General features: G+C 49.0%; 1 protein-coding gene across 3 annotated transcripts in view; it reads right to left on the bottom strand.

Annotated features, from left to right (window-relative positions):
* AACS (acetoacetyl-CoA synthetase) overlaps positions 1–21564 on the bottom strand; it is a 54793-nt gene that overhangs the window by 23253 nt on the left and 9976 nt on the right. For all 3 annotated transcript variants that reach the window (XM_004385005.3, XM_023739272.1, XM_023739273.1), the window contains exons 2-7: positions 20175–20278; positions 18949–19069; positions 14107–14220; positions 8398–8495; positions 3803–3917; positions 3284–3365 (exon numbers count right to left, since the gene is read on the bottom strand). In XM_004385005.3, coding sequence (XP_004385062.1) covers positions 3284–3365; positions 3803–3917; positions 8398–8495; positions 14107–14220; positions 18949–19069; positions 20175–20278 — 634 coding nt within the window. The remainder of the gene's footprint in view (positions 1–3283; positions 3366–3802; positions 3918–8397; positions 8496–14106; positions 14221–18948; positions 19070–20174; positions 20279–21564) is intronic.

The raw sequence follows: 21564 nt of genomic DNA, 5'->3' as shown, positions 1-21564 counted from the left end.
AGACGAGGAAGGACCTTCTCCTAGAGCCACCAAACAGACGAGGAAGGACCTTCTCCTAGAGCCACACAAACAGACGAAGGACCTTCTCCTAGAGCCACACAAACAGACTGAGGAAGGACCTTCCCCTAGAGCCACACCCTGAATTCAGACTTCAACTCTCCCAATCTGTGAGACAATAAAGTTCTGTTCTTTAACGCCACCCACCTGGGATATTTCTGTTTTGGGAGTCCTAAGACACTAAGACACCCCGTCCCAGGCCTGGCCTGCTTGCCACCCCTCTCTTCTACCACCAGAGAGCCTGGATTTCCGGGGGAAACTGAACCTGTGTGGAAGCCTCACATGAGAGGGGGGAGTCACATCTCAGGAATTCACACTAATGGAAGGAAAACAAACTGAGTTAGTGAAAATTTCAAGTTGCTTTATTAACACTGCTGACAGGGCCAAGGGCCATGTCTTCAGAGACACTTCCAAGTGCTTTCATAAACGCTGTGGAGCAGATCACTCACAACTAGCACATCGCCGTTGTATGCCAACACTGCCAAAGCAGGTTTCCAAAATGGTGAAGTCGAGAGTCAGCCCAACACACTTCTCCTCTATTGGCTACTAATCATCTGATTCGCAAACACCTTGTTCCCCACGGCTGCCTGAAGGGAAGTGTTAGCCAAGCGGGTCGGAAGTATACTTTTCCCATGGGGTGAAGAAAGGAAGGAGGTTCTGGATTAGTGAGCTCTTCCAGCTTCACGGGGCTCACACCAGGAAGGTGAGATCATATAGGAGACCCACAATTTACCCCTAGGCCACTATCATATGCTGTCACTAATCTACTACGTCCTAGGGTTTGTAACAGCAAGATACAAATATTTGTCCTAGAATGAATCTCAACCATTAACTCTCACATAAGAAATCTCCCCAGCCTTACCCTCGAAGCCAATATAAAGCCTCCATGTGGCCACCTACCCAGTGGCTCTAAGGGACAGCGCCTGCACGCCTGCACTATCAGTCATTCCTAACAGGCAGGACTTATGGAGAGCTGCCGCGTGCACGTGAACAGATGTGTTTTCTGAGCTGGCAACAAGGCAGGAGATGCCCAAAGCCACTGGGGGGCAGGTTTTTCTATTCTGAGATCAGCAGAAACAACAATCCTGAAACACTAGCCCTATTCCTCCACTGATTTAAAAGGGGGGTGGGAGGGGAGAAAAATTACTGTTTTTCAACAAATGGAACTTTCTTCTTGTTAGCTGCCGTCAAGTCAGCCTCTGACTCATGGCAACTCAACGTACCACTGAATGACTCTTAAACCTGGTCCTACACCATTCCCGTGACTGACTGTGAATTGCACTGTTGTGATCCACAGGGTTTTTACCGGCTGATTTTCAGAAGTAAATGACTAGGCCTTTCCGAGTCCATCATTGTCTGGAAGCTCTGCTGAAACCTGTTCAGCATCACAGCAACCCGCAAGCCTCCACTGACAGGTGGTGGCTGCGCATGAGATGCACTGGCCAGGAATCGAACCCAGGTCTCCTGCATAGAAGGCGAGAGTTCTACCACTGAGCCAACAATGCCCTCTTCCTTCCTTGTAACAAAAAAGCCGCCATCAAGTCAACTCCAACTCACGGTGGCCCCATGGTGAAAATCAGCTGAACTCAGCCTTCAGCAATTTGCTAAGGATAATCAGTCTGAAACACAAATGCACAGATCTGAAAATGAAGCATCTGACAGTGCGACATGGGAAGACGTCCTTAAGGATGACGATGTCTCCGGGGGAAACGCGGTGGTTTAGAAAGGGCGTCCAAAATAATGCCCCTCGAGCGGTAAAGCGCCAAAACCGTCTGCTCCAAGTGTCAGGAAAATGATTCGCTGTGGAACCTGATGGCCTGTGAAAGCGCGTTCTACTCCACCGCCTATACAATCCCATTTAGGGGAAGTGCCCAGTCTAACTGGATAGTTCACATGGAGAAACACCTTTCCTTTCAAAGGGTCTCTAAATCACAGTAAATAACAATCACTTTTGTTGCTCTCCTAAAAATGGAAAGCCCAAAAGGCGATCCCCGCCCCCTTCCAGGCCTCTGCACACGGGCCGTCTGTGTTGTTGGTTTATCTCCGACGCCCAGCAACAAAGGATGAAGAGCATTGGGAGGCTGGCTCCCAGGGTCTGAGGAGGGGAATCTCGGGCACTGCGTTAAGCTAAATGAAGTCTCCAGGATGCTTGTACTTTATTTTAATTCCTGATAAATACATTCAGGAAAACCAAAGCTAGGCCACCAGGGGGCCAGCAGCCCCATCTGGTTTTCCTCCAGCCTCCGAGTCACTGCCCCCAACAAAGAAAACGGGAGCCGTGTTTGGTGACATGAAATGATACAAGGGCTCTGTCACCTGCCTCAGTCAGCAGGGTTCCCACGGTCCACAGGAGCAGGTCCAAGCTCCTGGGTGCCTGCCTCTAAGGACTTGCCATCCCAGCCCCTGCTGCCCACCCAGTGGCTCTAAGGGACAACGCCTGCATGCCTGCATCGTCAGTCATTCACAATAGGCAGGACTTATGGAGAGCTGCCGCGTGCACTTAGCTAAGCACTAGGTTAGTAATCCTCACAGCCACCCGGAAGGAGGGTGCCATCATTGTCACATTTAAAAATGGGGCAGTAAAAGCCAAAGGTCTGAGTGCCAGGGGAAGCGTGCCTGGCCACAGGCTCTCCCCCACAGCTAACTGCAGGCAACAGTGAAGGTAGAGAACACAGGGAACTTCGTGACCGGCTCAGTGTGGCCCAAAACATAATTCATTTCCTTAATTCCCATTCAAATAAAGGCATGTGGTCTATCAGGTTATAAATGTCAGGAAAACAAAGGACAGTGCCATCAGTAATGGGGACAAAAAATAAGAATCTAAAAAAGAAAAACATATATATAGATTTATACAAACACATTAATACACATATACGTACACATGCATATGCACACACATATATACACACACATATGCTAATATACACACACATAACCTCCAATGCAGAAGCCCTGTGGCCAAGGCCCACCACGCCCACCACCCAAAAGGAGTTCTAACTGGAAGAGTGAGGACCCCTGGGACCTGCCCTGTTCTGCCTCTAATCAGCTCTACGGCCTTGGAGGAATGACTTTGGGAACTTCAAGTACCATGTCTACAAGACGACAACTCTAACTGAACCTCCTCTACCTCTAAAACTCCAAGTTAAAGGTTCACGGGGGTCAATTTCCAGTGGGATCGCAAGCGGGTTTCATGCGGAACCCAGGGAATGCAACAGGGCTGGCCTACCTGTTTGGAATCTTCGAGATGTCTATCTTCTCTCTACAGGCAACATAAGGTATCACCACCACTTTTTTCAAATCTGGCAGTCCTGAACAGGGAGGAGAAAGAAACTCAGGGTCACAGGACACCAGATACTTAGTTGCAGACTTTTTTATAAAATGTAACACAACCTAAAATCAAAAAAGGAAACTAGCTGTCATTGAGTCAACTCTAACTCATGGCAACCCCACGTGTGTCAGAGTAGAACTGTGCTCCACAGGGTTTTCAATGGCTGGTTTTTCAGAAGTAGATCACCAGGCCTTTCTTCTGAGGTGCCTCCGGGTGGACTCAAACCTCAATCTTCTGGTTAGCAACTGAGCACATTAGCCCTTTCCACCACCCATGGACTCCAGGGACAAGATTAGCCAGGGTTTTTGTAGTGCTTGTGGCTACCAAGTGACTTTCCATGCCCCTGGAAAGGCCCCTGATCTCTGTACCACCCTGTGTCCTCCCATGCCGGCCCAAAGCCAGAGAGGAACCCCGCACCTTTAACAACCTGCTGCAGCTTGTCCATGTGGTTGTGCTCTTTGCCATTGTACACAACGGCCTCCACGGAGAAGATGAGCTTTGGCTGGATTTGAGAAAACCGGTCCAGAACACCCTGGAAGCAGAAGGAAAATGGCATCACAGGTCACCAAAAGGCAAAAGCCTTCAGCTACCAGGAGGACCTCTTCCCGTCAAGGGAAACAAAAACACGCATTATCAGTACACTAGCCACATTTCCACGTCCCCACCACCAGTGGCCAATAAAGGCAGCCAATCAGAAGGTTATCTGCATCTGAGAAGTTACCGCCATTTCAAGGAAAGCAGCAATAGAAAACACCAAAAGTACTTACAGACATACCTGATATAGGAAAATGCAAGTTTATGAAGTACAAAAGCATAGGCTGAATGCGTTACCAACAAGATGAGAACATTTCCTACTCTGCAGAAAGACTCATCTAAGGTTCCTTTTAACATGGCTCCTCTGGCGTCTATTAAGATCAGCTTCACCTTCCAAAAGGCAACTCTAGCTCTGCAAAGCGGCCACATGCTTTAGTTCTCTTTTAATCTTGAATTAAAGAAGAGCCTGAATCCTCCACATAGTATGTTTTTGCCAACCGACTACATCACCCTACAAACGTACACACTAGTAAACCAGCCCATCTTCAAAGCAGCCACCCACACATGGGTACGACCCTCCTGCCAAGCACACTCCTTTCACAGGAGAAGGAGTATCTCCAAAGCAGGCAGATTCACCCTATTCCTGAAACTTCCGCGAGCTGACAAGCACAGCCTCTTAACACACTCAGTACGGTCAGAGCAGTGTCCCCAGAATAACAGATTAGAGCTCTCTCTGAGACAAGTCTTCTATTTCAGTCCCCCTCCCAGCCATCCTGAAGTTCAGACCATGTTAGAGCAGGGCTTCAAACTGGGTTGTTCTGGTTGGAAGCCCTGCTGAGAATCTGCATTTCTAACAAGTTCCCTACTCAGAATTTCCACTCCCAGGTATACTGAATCAGAATCTACAGTTTAACAAGATTTCCAGGTGATTCTAATGTATAAATTCCCGGGAACTTGTCAGAGATGCAAATTCTCAGCAGGGAACTTGTTTGAAATGCAAACTCTCAAAAGGAGTTCAAAACGGAATTAACCCCGGTTTGAAGTCCTCCCACGAAAACCGGGAGCTGGTTTGAGGCATCCACCAAATGGCTCTTCTACCTCTCCCACACCAGCAGGAGTTAAGTGTCTCGAGATCAAGGCCCAGGGCTACTTGAAGGGCACAAGCGAGGGGCCAGGACCACAGTACAAGGACTTGGGGAGGTAGGTCTCCACCTGGGCTGCAAGCTAATGCCTCCTGCAGTGGGGCTACTAGGTAATTAAGCTAATTAGAGAAGCCAATCACCTGGTCTAGAGTGGGCTGGCATTTGTTTTTAAGGCTCTCAGGGGACTCTGAACACGCAATCAGGAGGGGAAGCCCCCACTGAGCAGGAGGAGCAGTCTCTAAGGCAATGACTCCATCAGGTGAGGTGGGGGCCGTTGGGTGAGGCAGGGCCGATCCAAGTGTGGTCCTTGGACAAGCGGTGCCAGCATCCCCTCGGATCCCAGGCCTACTGAATCAGATACTCAGAAGTGGGCCCCCCAATCGGTGGATTAACAAGCCCCCCAGATAATCCTGACATAGCTCAAGTTTGAGAACCACCAGACTGAAGGTTGAAGGTCTGAGACTCTAGTTTCAAAGCTGACCAGTTTTCCGAACCAGAAACTGAATTCACAGAGGAGACTCAGAGGGGAAAGCATCTGTTTCTTGCATCCACTATGTGCCAGCGGCCACACCAACAAACAAAAACCACCTGGGTTCCTGCTCCTTGGAAGATACAATCTAATAGGAAAAATTAGAAAAACATATTTGTTTTTGTTTCAATTTCCAATTGTTTTCAGCAAACTACACTCACAATTTACGTAGCTGGGAAAAGAAAAGAAAAAGAACTGAAACCGTGAAACAAACAGGTGACGCTACCAGGGCTGGCCAACCAGGGTCCAGCTCTGAGCACCAGCTATCCACCTGTGCAGGAGAGAACGCCAAGAGCCGCCTTCACTGCCTTCACAGTGCACGAAACACACACCTATGACCACGCGTCTGACCTGAATCCGGTGCTCAGTAACCAAGTAAGCACTGAAACCAGGACTTCAAACCAATTCACTCCGGTCCAACTCCCTGCTGAGAATTTGCATTATACATAAGAATCACCTGTGGATCTTGTTAAAATGTAGATTCTGATTCAGTACATCTGTGGTGGAAATGCAACTTCTCAGCAGGGGGTTGAACTGGAATTAACTGGTCGAGGCCCTGGCTGAAACCAGCAGAGCCAGAAGAACAGCTGTTCTGTTTATGCACATGCGTGTTTGCACGCACATGTGTGAGCACACGCACATGTGTGAACACACACACACCCATACACACAGCTACCTGCCTGAGGACGGCAGCACAGGTTGTGGGTGTGGCTCTCAGGTGTGAGGATATTAGACATGGCCTCTTGACATCTTTGAAGATGTACCAGCTCAGAGGCAGGGGCAGGTTAACCAGTAAGCAAGGTATGCCTGGGCTTACAGGTTAACCAGTAAGCAAGGTATGCATGGGCTTACTTGTGTTTACACTGCATCTTTGATGCCGTGAGAAACACATAAAATTGCACGCTACAGATTAGTAAGTAATCACAAGTGAGCCTGTGCATACCTTTCTTATTGGGTAATCCATCACTGCTCGAGGTAAACAGTGAAACAGGAGAAAACCAAAGAGGTCGAAAAACACCAGCCGTGGACTCCCTGGGGAGGCTGCAAGGTGTGGGGACCCCAAAGTCTCCACCCGGTGATGGCTCGAGGAGCCCGACGCAGGGGTGACCCCAGGTGAGCAGCTAGGGGGGAGAGACAGGTGACGCCAGAGTGCAGAGGGAAAGGAGGAGAGGAGAGAGGCAGGGCAGGGCCACGGCAAAGCCAAGGGCTGAAGACAGCCTCCCCAGCACGGAGGACGGACAGACGTCCCACCCACCCGGACAGCCCCACCTTGGTCCGCGGGCACAGACCGCAACAGAAGAGAGCTCCTTCACCCTCGCCTCGATATCTGTGGTCAGGGAACGGTCATGCATGGAGACCCCCAATACCTGTCAATGTGGCCCCGACGTACTTCCACGCACGTGTGCCCGGTCCCCAGCACTGACCTCAGAGTCAATAACGGCCCCAGGTACAGAAACCAAATAACGAAAACTGGGATTTAGAAAAGAGTGCAATTTTCCCTTCACAATGCGGATGACAGTGATTTGCAACAGAAAACATGATGCCAAGTAGGGAAAGTATTCCCGTCTCACTGCAGATTTCAGAAACGCACCCTTGACAGAAAACGGGGGCCATCTGACGTTTAAAGTTGGTAATGCTGGAAATTAAAAACAGGGTACTTAAGTGGAGATTTGCAAACCCATGAAGGGAACAGTGGCCAGGACCACTCTGCCACGGTTCAGGTCCAAGGCCCCAACTCATCACTGACCCCAGAGTTCCTCCCAGTTGGTTTCAGCCCCTGAAAAAGGACTGTAAAGAAAGGGCGACCGGAATCTGATGGCCACACTCTGGGGCAGTGGTGTGATTTATTTGTTTGGTTCTGTTCCCCACCCAGGTACTGGGCACCAACATCAGCGAGCACCGTGCCATGTCACTGTCACGCGAGGCCTCACGGGCTGGGCTGTCCCCCCGGTCCCCAGGCACCTCACAAGCCTGCTGCCACGCCCAGGCCGGCTGGAGCCTCCGCCATCCAACACTGACATATCAGCTGTCCACTGGCTCGGCTCACTTCAAACCTGACCACGGCAACCACACGCGTGCCAGCCTGTCCCCACAGGACAAAGAGGGGTCCCTGCACCGAACCACGACACAAGCAAATGAGGAGCGTTTCCAGGATGGAAGGGCAGAGTGAGGCATCTTTGTAGGAAGGTGTGCAGCCCTGTCCTTTCTGAACAGAAATGGAAAGCTCCCCGTGGTCGTGGACATGGCACCTACCATGGGCAGGCTCTCTGCCCAGGGCTGGTTAGTGCACAGGGGGCCCAGGCCACGGTGCCAGCCAGTGAGCACTCCCCTGCCAGAGCAGCTCCCTCAGCAGCTGTGATGCGGGAAAGGCCAGGACCGCCCCTGAGCCAGGACCACCCTGGAGCCGCACTTTGGGGCTCCAAGTACACAAAATCTGGATGGACTCAAGTCTACCGGGAGTGGCTTCTGTGGAATATTCTGCCCAGGACAATGACCCAGAGCACCCAACAAGACTGGACGGAAGCAGCTGTGAAGAACAGGCTAAGGGTCAGCAGCACTCCTGCAGACGCCAACACTGAGCATGGGCGGGTGATCGTGACACCCACCGTGGCCCCCTGCTCCCCCTCCATCCTCTGGCTACAGGTCCCTGGGCCCCTGAGACCAAGCCCAGGAGCTCTACTGTCTGGTAAGTCTTCAGTTGGGGGCTGAATTCCAACCCTAGGGGGCATGATCACCCCCTGTGGCGGTTCCCCTGCAGAGGCCGCAAAACCCCAGACCCTTGGCACAGAGTGGGTACCCTCACTTACATTCACACCAAAGTCTGGAGATGTGGAACTCCAAATGGCACCGATGCTCGCAACTGCCAGCATCGCCTCCAAGGCATGCATGCTGTTGGGTAAATAACCTGCAGGAGGGACAGAGGGAGAAAGCCTGCGGTTCAGGATGAGTCAGAGCCAGGGCAGCAGCCGGGAGGGGGGCTGGCCCTGAGCTGCCCCAAGGAGCACAGCCAGCCTGACCCACCCAAGCTGCCTTCACATCCCTCGTCACCCACCGCCGGCTATCCACTCCCACTCTCACCCTCCAACCATCTCTAGACCCCACTCAGAGCGACCCCCACGGCCCTGCCCTCCTCGCTGGCCCTGCCCTCCTCGCTGGCCTTTCCTCCTTCCACTCTCCGTCACTCTTGGGCTCCAGTCACAACGGCCTTGTTCTTTCAGCTGCTGGGTTGCTCTGAGCTCCTCCTGCCTCAGGGCCTTCGCACAAGCTGTCTGCACTGCTTGAACACCCTTCCACACGCACCAGCCTTTCCTAGCCAGTGCAGACTCGTCTATTGACTCTTAAACAAGACTTCCTGAGAGAGGCCTTCTCTGAGGCCATCCTGCCCAACACCCAAACTCAGGTCCACCAGCTATTCACCCTCAAAGCACACTGCATTTCTCCCTCACAGAGCTTACCATGACTGCAAAATAATAATCACCTATGTAATGACCTGTTTAATACCTGGTTCTCAGGTGAGGGCAGGGACTTTGCCTGTCTTGTTCTCTGCTTTACCATGCCCTGGGCATCCAAGCCCTCAGGTACTGGCTGGCATATGTTTGGGTGGGTGGTTGGATGGATGGCGGCTGGGTGGGTGGGTGGATAGGAGGGAGAGGGAATGAAGAATATAAGGAGGACATTCAAGAGGCATCTATAAATCCATTCAGGGCAGGGGAGGTGGTCAGGCCCTCCACTTAGTGGGAGGCTGAACTTTTAAGGCCAATAGAGGCAGATAATCTCTATCACCAGAGAGACTTTGATCAATTAACAGATCTTCCTAAATGATCAGAGGACAGGGCTTGGGCAAGAGGCGTCAGGGAGCAGAGGACACGGCCAATGCTTCCCCTGAGCAATGATGTGGCCCCCAGGTGGACCACAAAGGCCCTGGGGCTCCCTGGACAGCTCCGTCCCTCGGCCCCACCTCTGAACTGTCTACCTGGACCACAGCAATTGGTGCTTTGTGTCGCATCCATCTCCCCACCAGGCCAGGACCACCCCAAAGGGCAGGTTGTGTGTTGTTTGCTCAGCCTGCATGCTCTGCCCAGCACCTGGCGTGTGGCAGGCCCACGGACATTTGCTGAATTGAGTCAGCTAAGGGGATAAATTGTGGCTGTGAGCATAAACAGAAGACTCTCGATAGGGCCATTACCAAAGGGCAGGGCAGGAGTCACTGCCCCAGGAGGCTGCCAGGTACAGCTGTCTTCCTAGTGACTGAGAAATGGCCTAGAGTCAGCCCTTCTCCTGAAGCAGATTAGACAGTGACCTTGAGGACCACTTCACAGACAACAGAAAACTAAGCCATGAACAGTCTTAACTCCAGCTTTTGAAGCCCTTACAGCATCTACTCACTTAATCCTCCTCTGGAATCATTCCCTGGTGTTCTTGTCCGGGAAGCGCACAGTCCCAGACCTAATAACCATGGTGAGGTCAAGCTTAAACACACAAAGAAGGTGGGTCACACTGTGCCAGCCTGATTTTGAAGAGTCTAGGGCATCAAAGCCAGGGGTCTCTCCAAAGAAAGGACAGCCAGATGCAATCTCAACCATCTTCCTCCAACATACTTTGCTCGCAATTTCTCCTTCTCTCAGAAAAGTCTGCTTCAAAAGATCTTTAAAAATTTAAATTGGAAGGAAAAAAAAAACTGGAAGGTACAAAAACATTTTGCATTACTTTTCTAGGCCCTAAAAGAGTACAGGTTAAACTGGACCAAGAAGGACCCATGAAAAGTGAAGTTTCAGCCATAAAAATACCTGCTCCAATAATCGGTCCAGCTCCAGCCATTCCTTCAGAGCATACTTACTCTAGGCCTACTATGTGCCAGGCATTGTTCACAGACCGAGATACAGCAGGGAACAGAAGACAAAGTCCCTGCCTCTAGCACTGGCACAGATACACAAACACACAATCATGTAATTTCAGGAGAGTGATAAGCACTACAAAGAAAAATAAAGCAGGGTAGAAAAAGAGTGATGATGGGGCAGGGGATAAAACTTTCCACTGGATAACATGGAAAGAGGCCTCCAAGCAGGGACATCTGAGCAGAGGCCTTGATGGGCTGAATCACAGACCCCGTGTACATGTACAGGGAGAACATTCCATGGAGACCCCAAGACAAGAGGTAGACTTGGCATGTTCCTTTCTAGTTGCTTTCTTTCTAGTCAACTAATGTGTTGAGCGCTGTGGTGCAATGGATTGCTTTTGTGTGGCCTGTCTCACCATAGTCTTATAATTCCAACCCAGGTGACCGGGCAGAACTGGGCAGATACGGTAATTGTAGCCCACCAAAGGGACTGGTCAGTTTTGCCATCCCGCTGGGTTTGAAATGAGCTACCCCAGAGGCAGGAAAGAGAAGAGCCTACCACCACTAAGGAAGGGGAGACCGGCAGCAGAGACCCAGCAGGAGGAGATGGCACGGTGGGCTTCCCGGCCCACAGAGAGAAAGCTGAGTGCCTTTGGACAGAGGCTAAGGCCAGGGAGAGGCATGCCTGTGAGCACAGCTGGGAAGAGGCTGACCTGATGGAAGAACTGTATCCTTGAGTGATCCTGAGCCTGAACTGTAACCTGTGGCTTTCCTAATAAACCCCACAGTCATGAGTCTGGTCTGTGGGTTCTGTGTGGCCACTGCAATGAATTATCAAACCCAGCAGAGAAGCAGTGTCGTGGGAAGATGGCTGGTGTCAGAATTGGTAAAGATGGTGGCGAGAAGAGGCATATCTGACCTCTGCCTCATAGAAATCAGCCACGGGGTGTTGATCTTTAGTCTCCTTCCTCCCTGTGAAGTTAGAAGAGGTCAGGCACCGTTTTTACAAGCACTGACTCCACGGCCAGTTCTGTTATCTGAGAGGGAGACACAGGGTCCTGCCCACCAGGAGCCTCAGCCCAGCAATCACTCCCTCTTTGCAAACACACGTGACACACACTTGTAGTAAGATTCCTTAGGAGGGGACACCGATGCCAAACACCAAAGTTCCAAAGCCCAGAAGATTCTCCTACAACCAACACTGTCCTGTGGCCTCACCCCATGACCATGGGAGGGGCCACCTAGGATGGAAGTCAAGAACCCTGACCGCCAGGACCACACTAAAAGATAAATTACCTTTCTCTCTACCTGCTTATCCCTGTGTGCACATCTACCCACTTCTAAATTGACTAAAGTTCCCTTGGGGCAAAGAACAGGCCTATTTACAAGACTTTAAATTTTTTCCAAGATGTCAAGGTAAATGGAAAGTTGCAAGAAAACCATCTCAGCGGATCTTAGTAGGAAATCATGACTCACCACCAGGGGGAGCTCACAAGGGGCTCGGATCAGAGAGGGAGAGGGCGGCAAGCCTCCTGCTCCGTCTGAAAACTACCCCAGCTCCATCTAGAACCGTCCCCAAACAGGGCCTCTGCACAAGTTCCTGGCAACTCCTTACCTGGGTGGTGTGGAGGGGTCGCCAAGGCCAAGGGGCACTGCAGACAGAGGGAACAGCCCCAGAGTCGCTTCAGAGAGAAGGAGGGAGGAGGGGAAGTAAGAGCAAGGAGGGGATGGGAGAGGAGGCGGGAAAGTGAGTGAGAATTATACAGGGCTTTTCCATGTGGTTCTGGACACGGATCTCCACCCGGGGGGTGATGGGAAGTCAGTGAAGGCTCCAAGCAGGGAACGAACATAATCTTACACCACTGCTGTTAGTCCACAAGAGCAACTAAGTGGCCAAAGAAAAGAGCCCTATCCTTAGGTCTAAGAATAAAATCTGATTTCTGATCCCAGGGATAAATGGTTTAACCTCTCCATCAGCAGCATAGCAAAAAGCAGAGAGAAAACGACAATCACACTCAGCATCAGCGTGGCCTGGACAGGAAGCCGTTTGCTTTGTGCCATCACTGCCATCATCACTGGCCAGGTGGAGGCCCTGCTCTGGGTGCCTGGGGATGTAGCCAGGCAGAGCAGGCAAACACCATTCTCCACCCTGAGGCAGCCTGGTGAACTTGGACAGGCCTGAACCCTGACTTTCACCCTGAGCTCCAGGTGCTGTGGTCAACTTGAAAGAGACACACGCCACTCAACACAGTAGAAGGCGGGGCCCAGGAGAATTTGGACGCATAGCCTCTCTCTCCTGCTCTGTTTAAGATGAAGACACTCCTCTGCTCAGAGAGGTGAAGTTACTTGTCCAAACTCACACAGCGGCACGGTGGCAGCATCGGGTGCTGGAGTAAGGTCTCATGACTTGGAAAGCCTGGTGCTCATGCGCCTACAGTCTGCAGCCTCTCAGCTGCTGCTAAACAAACTCTCAGGAGGGCCGACGAGAGGAACTGCACCCTAAGAAAATCAGGGTAGTGACCTCAAAGAGGTGAGGGGCAAAGAAGGCGGACGATGAGCCGGGGAACCTGCGCCTTAGTCCTGGCTCAGTGGCTGGCCGGCTGAGAAAACGTCATCGGTTACTTCTGTTATGTTGCTGTCACGACACTGAACCTTAGAATCCATTTTGTTTAATGAATTTGTGATGAAGTGTTCTGGGGATGACATTTCATGCCTCGCTATTATTTTCAGAAGCTGGGTGTTTCCATATACATGAATTTTCAATTAACACATTTATTGTTGACGTTTTAAAAATCAACACTCATTTTACATGACATCCTTTTAAAAGTAAAAAAAAAATCAACTGGCTAATCTACTTTTCTCTCTAGGCCTCAGTTTCCCATCTGTGAAAAAAAGGGGTTGGTGACTTCTAAGGCTCCTCAGAGCTCTAGTCCTCTGGGGTCTATGAGCAAGAGGAAATCGGCCAAATGAGTCTCTTGGCTAATTAAACCCCCTCTCCTGGGTTTTCGGGGTTAGAACTGCAATAGTGTCGGCACAAATGGCAAAAATTGTAGAGTGAAATTCACCCCTGGAAACGCCCTAGGAAAGCGCGGCATTGGAGGCAGACGGACCACCTCTCAGGAAGGTCCCACACCCACCCCCCACAGCGTTTGAAGAGATCACCATTACTTTAATCAAGCACCAGATGAACGATCTGGCTGTGTTTAAAGAGCACATTTTATAAAAAATTCGTGGCTGAGTGAAAAGATCAGTGGTTGCCGGGGGACGGGGTGGCATGAACAGATGGAGCACGGGGCATTTTTAGAGCACAGAGACTATTATGCATGGTACTGTCACGGTGGGTACAAGGCACTGAGCCCTAACATGAAGGTGGACTGTAGTTAACGGCAGCGCATCTGTATCAGCTCACAACAGTTTCCCTGATTAGTAACACACAGGGAGAGGACAGGCTCCTCATCATCCAAGTCCACTCGCCTCAACCACATCAACACCTGGTAGGCTGCCCTCCTTCAGCCACATTCTACGTTTATTTTTTGCTGAGCACATACAGGTAGAGTCCTGGAGGGTTATATGTAATATAATGCAATTCCATCTTATTCCAAAAGTCAGCTCAACCTTCTAGGCCATTCTGCCTCGGTGCCCTCCCCCCGGAACCGTCACCACCACCAGGACTACTCACCAACGACGCGATCTCCCACTTTTACCCCCATTTTCCTCATTGCTGCTGCAAACAGAGCCACTTGCTGCCTCAGCTCTTCAAAGGTCACCTTCACAATCTCTTCTTTGCCTTCCCCTGGGCAGAGAAAAAGGGCGGATCATACCCTTGACCATCAGGACAAAGAAAGGTCCAGAGCCACAGACATTGGGCTAAAAATCACACCTGTTTAAATGCAGGCAAGAAATACAAGCCCAGGGAAACAGTATACCAATGCAGAGAGAGACTGGGTGAAAGTTAGCCTCTGAAATGCACTCAGAGAATCTGCCATTTATAGACTTTCTATTAGGAAGGCTTTTACTAAGAGGAGAATCCTTTGGCTTTTTGTTGTCTTTTCTTCTTTGGAACTTTTTATTTTGAAACCATTATAGATTCACAGGAAGTTGCTAAGATAGGACAGAGAGGTCCCGCGTACCCTTCACCCAGTTTCCCCCAGTGGTTACATCTTGTTGTTGTGGTTGGTTATCTGCGAGGAGACTTTGACTCATAGTGATTCCCTGTGACAGAGTAGAACTGTCCCATAGGGTTGCCTAGACTGTAATCTTTATGGGAGCAGATCGCCAGATTTTTCTCTCAAGGAGCCACTGGTGGGTTTGAAAGGCCGACCTTTTGGTTAGCAGCCAAGCGCTTAACCACTGTGCCACCAGGGCTCTTTGGTTACATCTTATACAACTTAATACAGTATCAAAGCCAGGAGAGCAGGGAAAAAAGCCAGGACACTGACATTAGGACAACATGTGCATAGTTGTCATTTTATGACATTTCCTGTCATCACTGCAATCACAGTACAGAACATTGTTACTACCACAAAGATCCTCCTCCTGCTAGCCCTTTATAGTCACTCCCGCTGTCCCCAACATCCCTCCCGGCTGGCAAGCACTGATCCGTTCTCCATCTCTGAAACGTCGTCATTCCAAGCGTGTTTAATAAGTGGAATCATACAGTATGTGACCTTTCAAAATTGGCTTTTTCACTCAGTGCCCTTGAGACTCATCCAAGTTGTCAAATGGATCTATAATTCGTTCTTTTTTACTGCTGAGTAGTATTCCACCTTTGGTTTGGTTTAGATAATGCTTTTTTTTAGATTATAAACGTAATGCAAACTCACTGTAGAAAACTGATCTTGCTAAAAAAAAAGTATAAATAAGAAAATAAAATGATCAACCTCACTAATAATAAAAGAAATGTATGTTAAAACCATGAGAGACTAACTTTCACTTGACAGATTGGTAAGGATGGAAAATGATGGTGTGGAAGCCAGGCTTCACCGCAGCCCCCAGTGACCCTGCCTCATGGTAGTCACACCCGCGTGTAGTCCCTCCCACACTGAACAGGCCCCAGATAACCAGGAAGATATTGTGGGAACGATAAAGTGACTTCTGAACCTAGGTCACAAAAGACATCAGAGCTTCCATTTTGCTCACTCTGGAGGAAACCAGCCACCATGTTGTGAAGACACTCAAGCAGCACTGTGGAGAGGCCCATGTGGTGAGGAACTGATGCCTCCTGCCAAGAGCCATGTGAGGGAGCCATCTTGGAAGTGGATCCTCTAGCACCTCATAAAAGACCCCCAAGCCAGAACCACCGAACTAAGTCACTTCTGAATGTCTAACCCACAGAAACTGTGAGGTCATAAATGTTTACTGTATTAACCCATTGTTCTGGGGTAATTCGTTACACAGCAATAAATAACTAACACAACTAGTAAGACTCAATGTGTGAAGGTGTAGAAACATTATTTGAATGTACCCTTGACAAGAAAGATAGCAATCCTTTGACAACCATCTTGGCTGCAAATATCTTCTTTCCGATAGTTGCTTGCTTTTCAATTCTACAACACAAACTATCTCTTTTCCAAAGTACATCAGCGTCCTGATTTCCCTTTTGTGTGAATCCGGATTTTCCTTTATCAAATTTGCAGCAAGCTGTATGTGCTGCCCTCTGTTCTGGTCTCCCCTCCCTGGGATATAGCCTTTTGGTTCTACATTCCCAACTCAGGTGGTTTTCTGTCCTGTAAAAAAGTTCAGCAACCTGATACCCACTGTTCCAAGATAAAATGTGCTGCAGAGGGAGCAGTTCTGACCGTGTGGACACGGATGGGCTGACGTTGTTTGTGCACCACTCACTAGAGCATGAAGGCTGAGGGCACACACTTCCTTCTTCTCCAGGCTCTCACGCCCTGGCCGGCAGCAATATGGGGGAAGTATTAACTCTACTGAGAATGCAGCTCCGAGCAGAGCTGCATGAGCACCTGCGCCCAGGTGGGAGAGTAAGAACAAGTCAGTGAGGCACTCGGAAAAGGAAATGCAAATTATGTTTCAAGTTCCTAAGCCGGTAAGCCACTTCAGGACCCTGCTTAAGACAACTAGATGGTGCCCGGCTACCCCCACTGACTGCTCTGACTGGGAGCATGATAGAGGGTCCCAGGCAAAGCTGGAGAAAAATGGAGAACAAAATTCTAACTCACAAAAAAAGACCAGACTTACTGGCCTGACAGAGACTGGAGACACCCTGAGAGTATGGCCCCCAGACACCCTTTTAGCTCAGTAATGAAGTCACTCCTGAGGGTCACCCTTCAGGCAAAAATTAGACAGGCCTAGAAAACAAAATAAGACTAAAGAGGCACACCAGCCCAGGGACAAGCGCTAGAAGGCAGGAGGGGACAGGCAAGCTGGTAATAGGGAACCCAAGGTCGAGAAGGGACAGTGTTGACATGTCGTCGAGTTGTTAACCATTGTCATAAAACAATATCTGTACTAACTGTTTAACAACAAACTATTTGTTCTATAAACCTTCATCTAAAGTACAATAAAATTTAAAAAAAAACCCTGCTTAAGTGAGATACCTACTTTGTAGACTAAGTGGGATCCCTGGTTTGAGGGCACTTACTCCCACGGCCAATTTGAGGAAGGGGGAGCTCATTAAGGACAGGGGCTCAAATATTTAAAAGCCAAAGGGTGGCGACATCATGGCAACAAAGGGGAAGTGGGAAGGAGACGCAAAACCACAGCAATGCCTTAACCCATGCTCCAAAAAGAGCAAGGCTTTAAAAAGAGCAGAAAGGCAACCCGTTGTGTTCAGCCAGGACACATCTATGAGACAGTAAGAGACGGAGAGCAAGCACACCCAGGGCAGTCCCCACCAGCCACCCAAATTACAAGTCCTGGGAGGACTGGCCGCTCTTATAACCAGCAATCAGGTCTACTATTGTTTTTTTAAAAGAAGATTCACATTTGACCTTTCCCACTCCCCACTAAGAGAAACCAGAGCATTCACAAATTGACTGAGTTACTGAGTAAAGTATGCACACATTTAAAGGGGCCAGGAGAAGAAGGTACACGAGAGACCCATTGGTCTAGCTCTTCAGGATGATGAACACCATGACTGTGATGGTGTCCCAGGAAAGTTTCCACAAGGGTCCTGGTGCCTCAGGAGGCACAGCCCTATGAGTCTCTTAAGGATAAGTAAAATGTGAGCTATCCATACAACGGAGTATCATTTGGTCATAAAAAGGAAGAAGTTCTGATACATGCTATGACATGAATGAACCCGAGGTAGTTAGTTAACATCAAGGAGCTGCCATCAAATCAACTTCAACTCATGGCGACTCCATGGGTCAGAGTAGAACTGTGCTCCACAAGACTTTCCATGGCTGATTTTTTGGAAGTAGACTGCCAGACCTTTCTTCTGAGGAACCTCTGGGTGGACTCAAACCACCAACCTCCCAGTTAGCAGCCAAGCGCATTAACTGCTCACACCACCGAGGGACTCCAACTCTGAGGTAGTCACTTAATCTTAGGTGTGTCAATTTCTCCCATAAAACAGCATGGACCATATAACTGGTCGCCTCCCCTTCCCAGAGATAATAAAAAGTGAAGAAGTAAGCTATCATGCCACAAAAAGACATGGAGGAAACTTAAATGCATATTGCTGTGAAGGAAGCCAGTCTGAGAAGGCTACATACTGTGTAACTCCCATTCCACGACATTCTGGACAGACAAACTATAGAGACAGTGAAGAGGTCAGTGGTTCCAAGGGTTGAAAGGGATGAACAGGTGGAACCACAGGGCATTTTCACAAGCTGTTCTGCATGATACTCTAACGGCAGACACACGACATTGTGCATTGTCTAAACGTGCATGACTGTACAACACACAGTGACCCCTAACGTAAACAATGGACTCTAGTTAGTCAGAATGTATCAATATTGGTTCATCAATTTAGAAAATGTACCACATCAATGCAAGATGTTAATAACAGGAGAAACTGTGGGTGGGGGGAAAGGGAGTATATGGGAATTCCCTGTACTTGCTGTTAAATTTTTGTGTAAACTTCACACCACTCTAAAAAATACAGTGGTTGTTGTTGGCTGCCACTGAGGCAAGCCCCAACTCATGGTGGCCCCATGTACAACGGGATCAGACCAGTGTGATCCACAGGGCTTTCACTGGCTGACTTTCACAAGTAGATCACCAGCCTTCCTTCCTAGTCCATCCTAGTCTGGAAGCTCCACTGAAACCTGTTCAGCATCACAGCAACATGTAAGCCTCCACTGACAGACAGATGGTGGCTGTGCACGAGGTGCACTGGCCAGGAATCGATCCTGGGTCTCCTGCATGGAAGAAAAGTTTACTAATTTTTTTCAGAAAGTCAGTGGATGTCTTAGTTACATCAGAAGCGTGCAGAGACATTGTTTGAATACCACACAGTAAAGTCTGAGCGCTCCCGGGCTCCACAAACATGTGGCACTGCACGCAACAGGCACCCAGAACACGAGCGGAAGTCCGCATTGTTGTCAGGACTCACTTGCAACATACAGGGCGACGTGGTCATTGTCTTTGTGTCGCAGGAGGTTTTCCGCATAGTTTAAACGGCTGCCTTTGAACCACTCGGGCACATCAGTGATTCCTTTCGAAGTGTCCACAACCTGCAAGACACACACACAAGGGCTACATCATGAAGAAACACAACCAATCCAGCTTCCCAGAAAGCCAGCTAACTCGCTGGCCCAACACAGCACTGAACCGTTGGTTCTACAGGCTGATTTCTGACCATGGCCCAAGGGCTTGAACCGAAAATAGAAATTAACACCAAGAGAAGATGACCGTTGCCATTAATTTACTGTCAGCAGATATTTATTAAGTACCTACTTTATGCGAGATGCTAGAGATAGAAGGTAAGTAAAGCAGACGCAGCTTCTGTCCAGTGCCCAGGCTCTGACGAGGACATCTGAGAATCTGGAGATGGAGCTAAGGGCCAGCTGCAGAATGGGCAGTACCTGCCCCTCCCATCATCATTTTCTGGTTTACTCTTCATCTACTTCTTCAGGGTTCTGGAACCTTGATTTTCTTCTCAAAGTGTATACAGATGAACCTTTCAGATGGTCACCCCATAACCAGACCAAACATACATAATAAATAGTACACTGAATAACAGGATTCCCTTTCCCCAGATTACAAGAAAACAAAACAAAAACGTTGTCGTCAAGCTGATTGTGACTCACGACACCGTGTGTGACAGGGCAGAAGAGCAGAACTGTGCTCGACGGGGTCTTCACGGCTGATTTTTTGAACGTAGACTGCCAGGCTTTTCCTCCAAGGCACCTCTAGGTGGGCTCAAGTCTCCAACCTTCCAGTTAGTAGCCAAGCACTTAACTGTTGGTGCCACCCAGCTTCTCTCTTTCCCCCAGATACTTATTGACTGCTAGTGTAAGGAATTGTAAAACTCTCTAAAACCCAGGTTAAGAAAGAAAAACTACTTATAGTTTCAAAAACAACAACCTACTCTTGAGGGTTGCTCCAGTTCTCAGGACTGGGCCAGGGGTCCACACACGAGAGGCCCACAGATTACAAAGTCTCAACGGGGTCCCCGACCCCAACCCAGTTTAATGCTGACTCTCTAGGGCAATGAGTTTTTTCCCATAGATGACTAAGGGTTTTAAAGGAGACACGATTTAGGATTCCTAAAAATTAGCACTTTATTTTGAAACACAACCTTTAAAAAGATGACGCATTAGCCAAATTTTGACTTACCTCATCATACATGCATGAGAAGACAATTCCACTAAACTTCCAGAACTCTGCCCAGAAGTCCGAATATGACTTCACTGACCAGTGATACAGGTCATCATAATTGTCTAAAAAAAGAAAAAAAGAAATGGCACACAGCTCAGATAAACCTGTGCTGTTGTTATGTGCCGTCGAGTGGATTCCAACTCATAGCGACCTCGTGTGACTGAGTAGAACTGACCTATAGGATTTTCTTGGGTATAATCTTTTTTTTTTTTTATTGTACTTTAGATGAAGGTTTACAGAGCGTATTAGTTTGGCATTAAACAATTAATATACATGTTGTTTTGTGACACTGGTTGCCAACCCCACGACCTGTCAACACTCTCCCCTTCTTGACCTTGGGTTCCCCATTTCTTGGCTGTAATCTTTATGGGGACAGATTGCCGGGTCTTTCTCCTGCAGAGCCGCTGGGTAGGTTTGAACTGCCAACCTTTCAGTTAGCAGTTGAGTGCTTAACCATTGTACCACCAGAACTCTTTAGATACACCTTAGAAGGCAAGTTTTAGCTGTTCAGTAGTAAGCCTGCCCATCTAAGGAACTGCAGGTGTGTCTGAGTGGGTCAAAGACCACGGGTGAGAAGCAATCTAGGGAGGAGGGGATTGATCTTAATTTGTATTGCAGCAAACCCACCACTGCTACTCCCCAAAAGGAACACAAGCCACAAGGCAGTGATTTCATCTTACCCACTTGCCTAAGAACAGGGTCTCTGGAGCCAGCATGCCTGGGTTCAAATCCTGCTCAGCCATTTATTAGCGTGCGACCTCAGGTGAGTTACTTAAGCTCGCTGTGTCTGTTTCCCCAACTGTAAAATGGGGATGGTTAACAATACCCCCTTCATATGGCTTGTTATGGATTGAACTGTGTCCCCCAAAAATGTATGTCAACTTGGCTAGGCCATGATTCCCAGTATTGTGTGGTTGTCCTCCATTTTGTAATCTGATGTGATTATCCTGTGTTGTAAATCCTAACCTCTATGACGATAATGAGGCAGAATTAGAGGCAGTTATATTAATGATGCAGGACTTAATCTACATGATTAGGTTGTATCTTGAGTCAATCTATATTGGGATATAAAAGAGAGAAGCAAGCAGAGAGGAGAGGGACCTCATAACCACCAAGAAAGAAGAGACAGGAGCATGCGTCCTTTGTACCCAGGGTCCCTGAACTGAGAACCTCCTAGACCAGAGGAAGATTGATGACAAGGACCTTCCCCCAGAGCGGACAGAGACAGAAAGCCTTCCCCTAGAGTTGGTGCCCTGAATTTGGACTTCTGGCCTCCTGAACTGTGAGAAAATAAACACTTGTGGTATTTCTGTTATAGCAGCACTAGATAACTAAGGGCTGTTGGGAG

The sequence above is a fragment of the Trichechus manatus genome, unplaced genomic scaffold (assembly GCF_000243295.1).
Source record: "Trichechus manatus latirostris isolate Lorelei unplaced genomic scaffold, TriManLat1.0 scaffold00131, whole genome shotgun sequence".
Classification (NCBI taxonomy): Eukaryota; Metazoa; Chordata; class Mammalia; order Sirenia; family Trichechidae; genus Trichechus; species Trichechus manatus.
The sequence above is the reverse complement of the archived record's forward strand: the minus strand, read 5'-3'. Positions and strand labels throughout refer to the sequence as shown.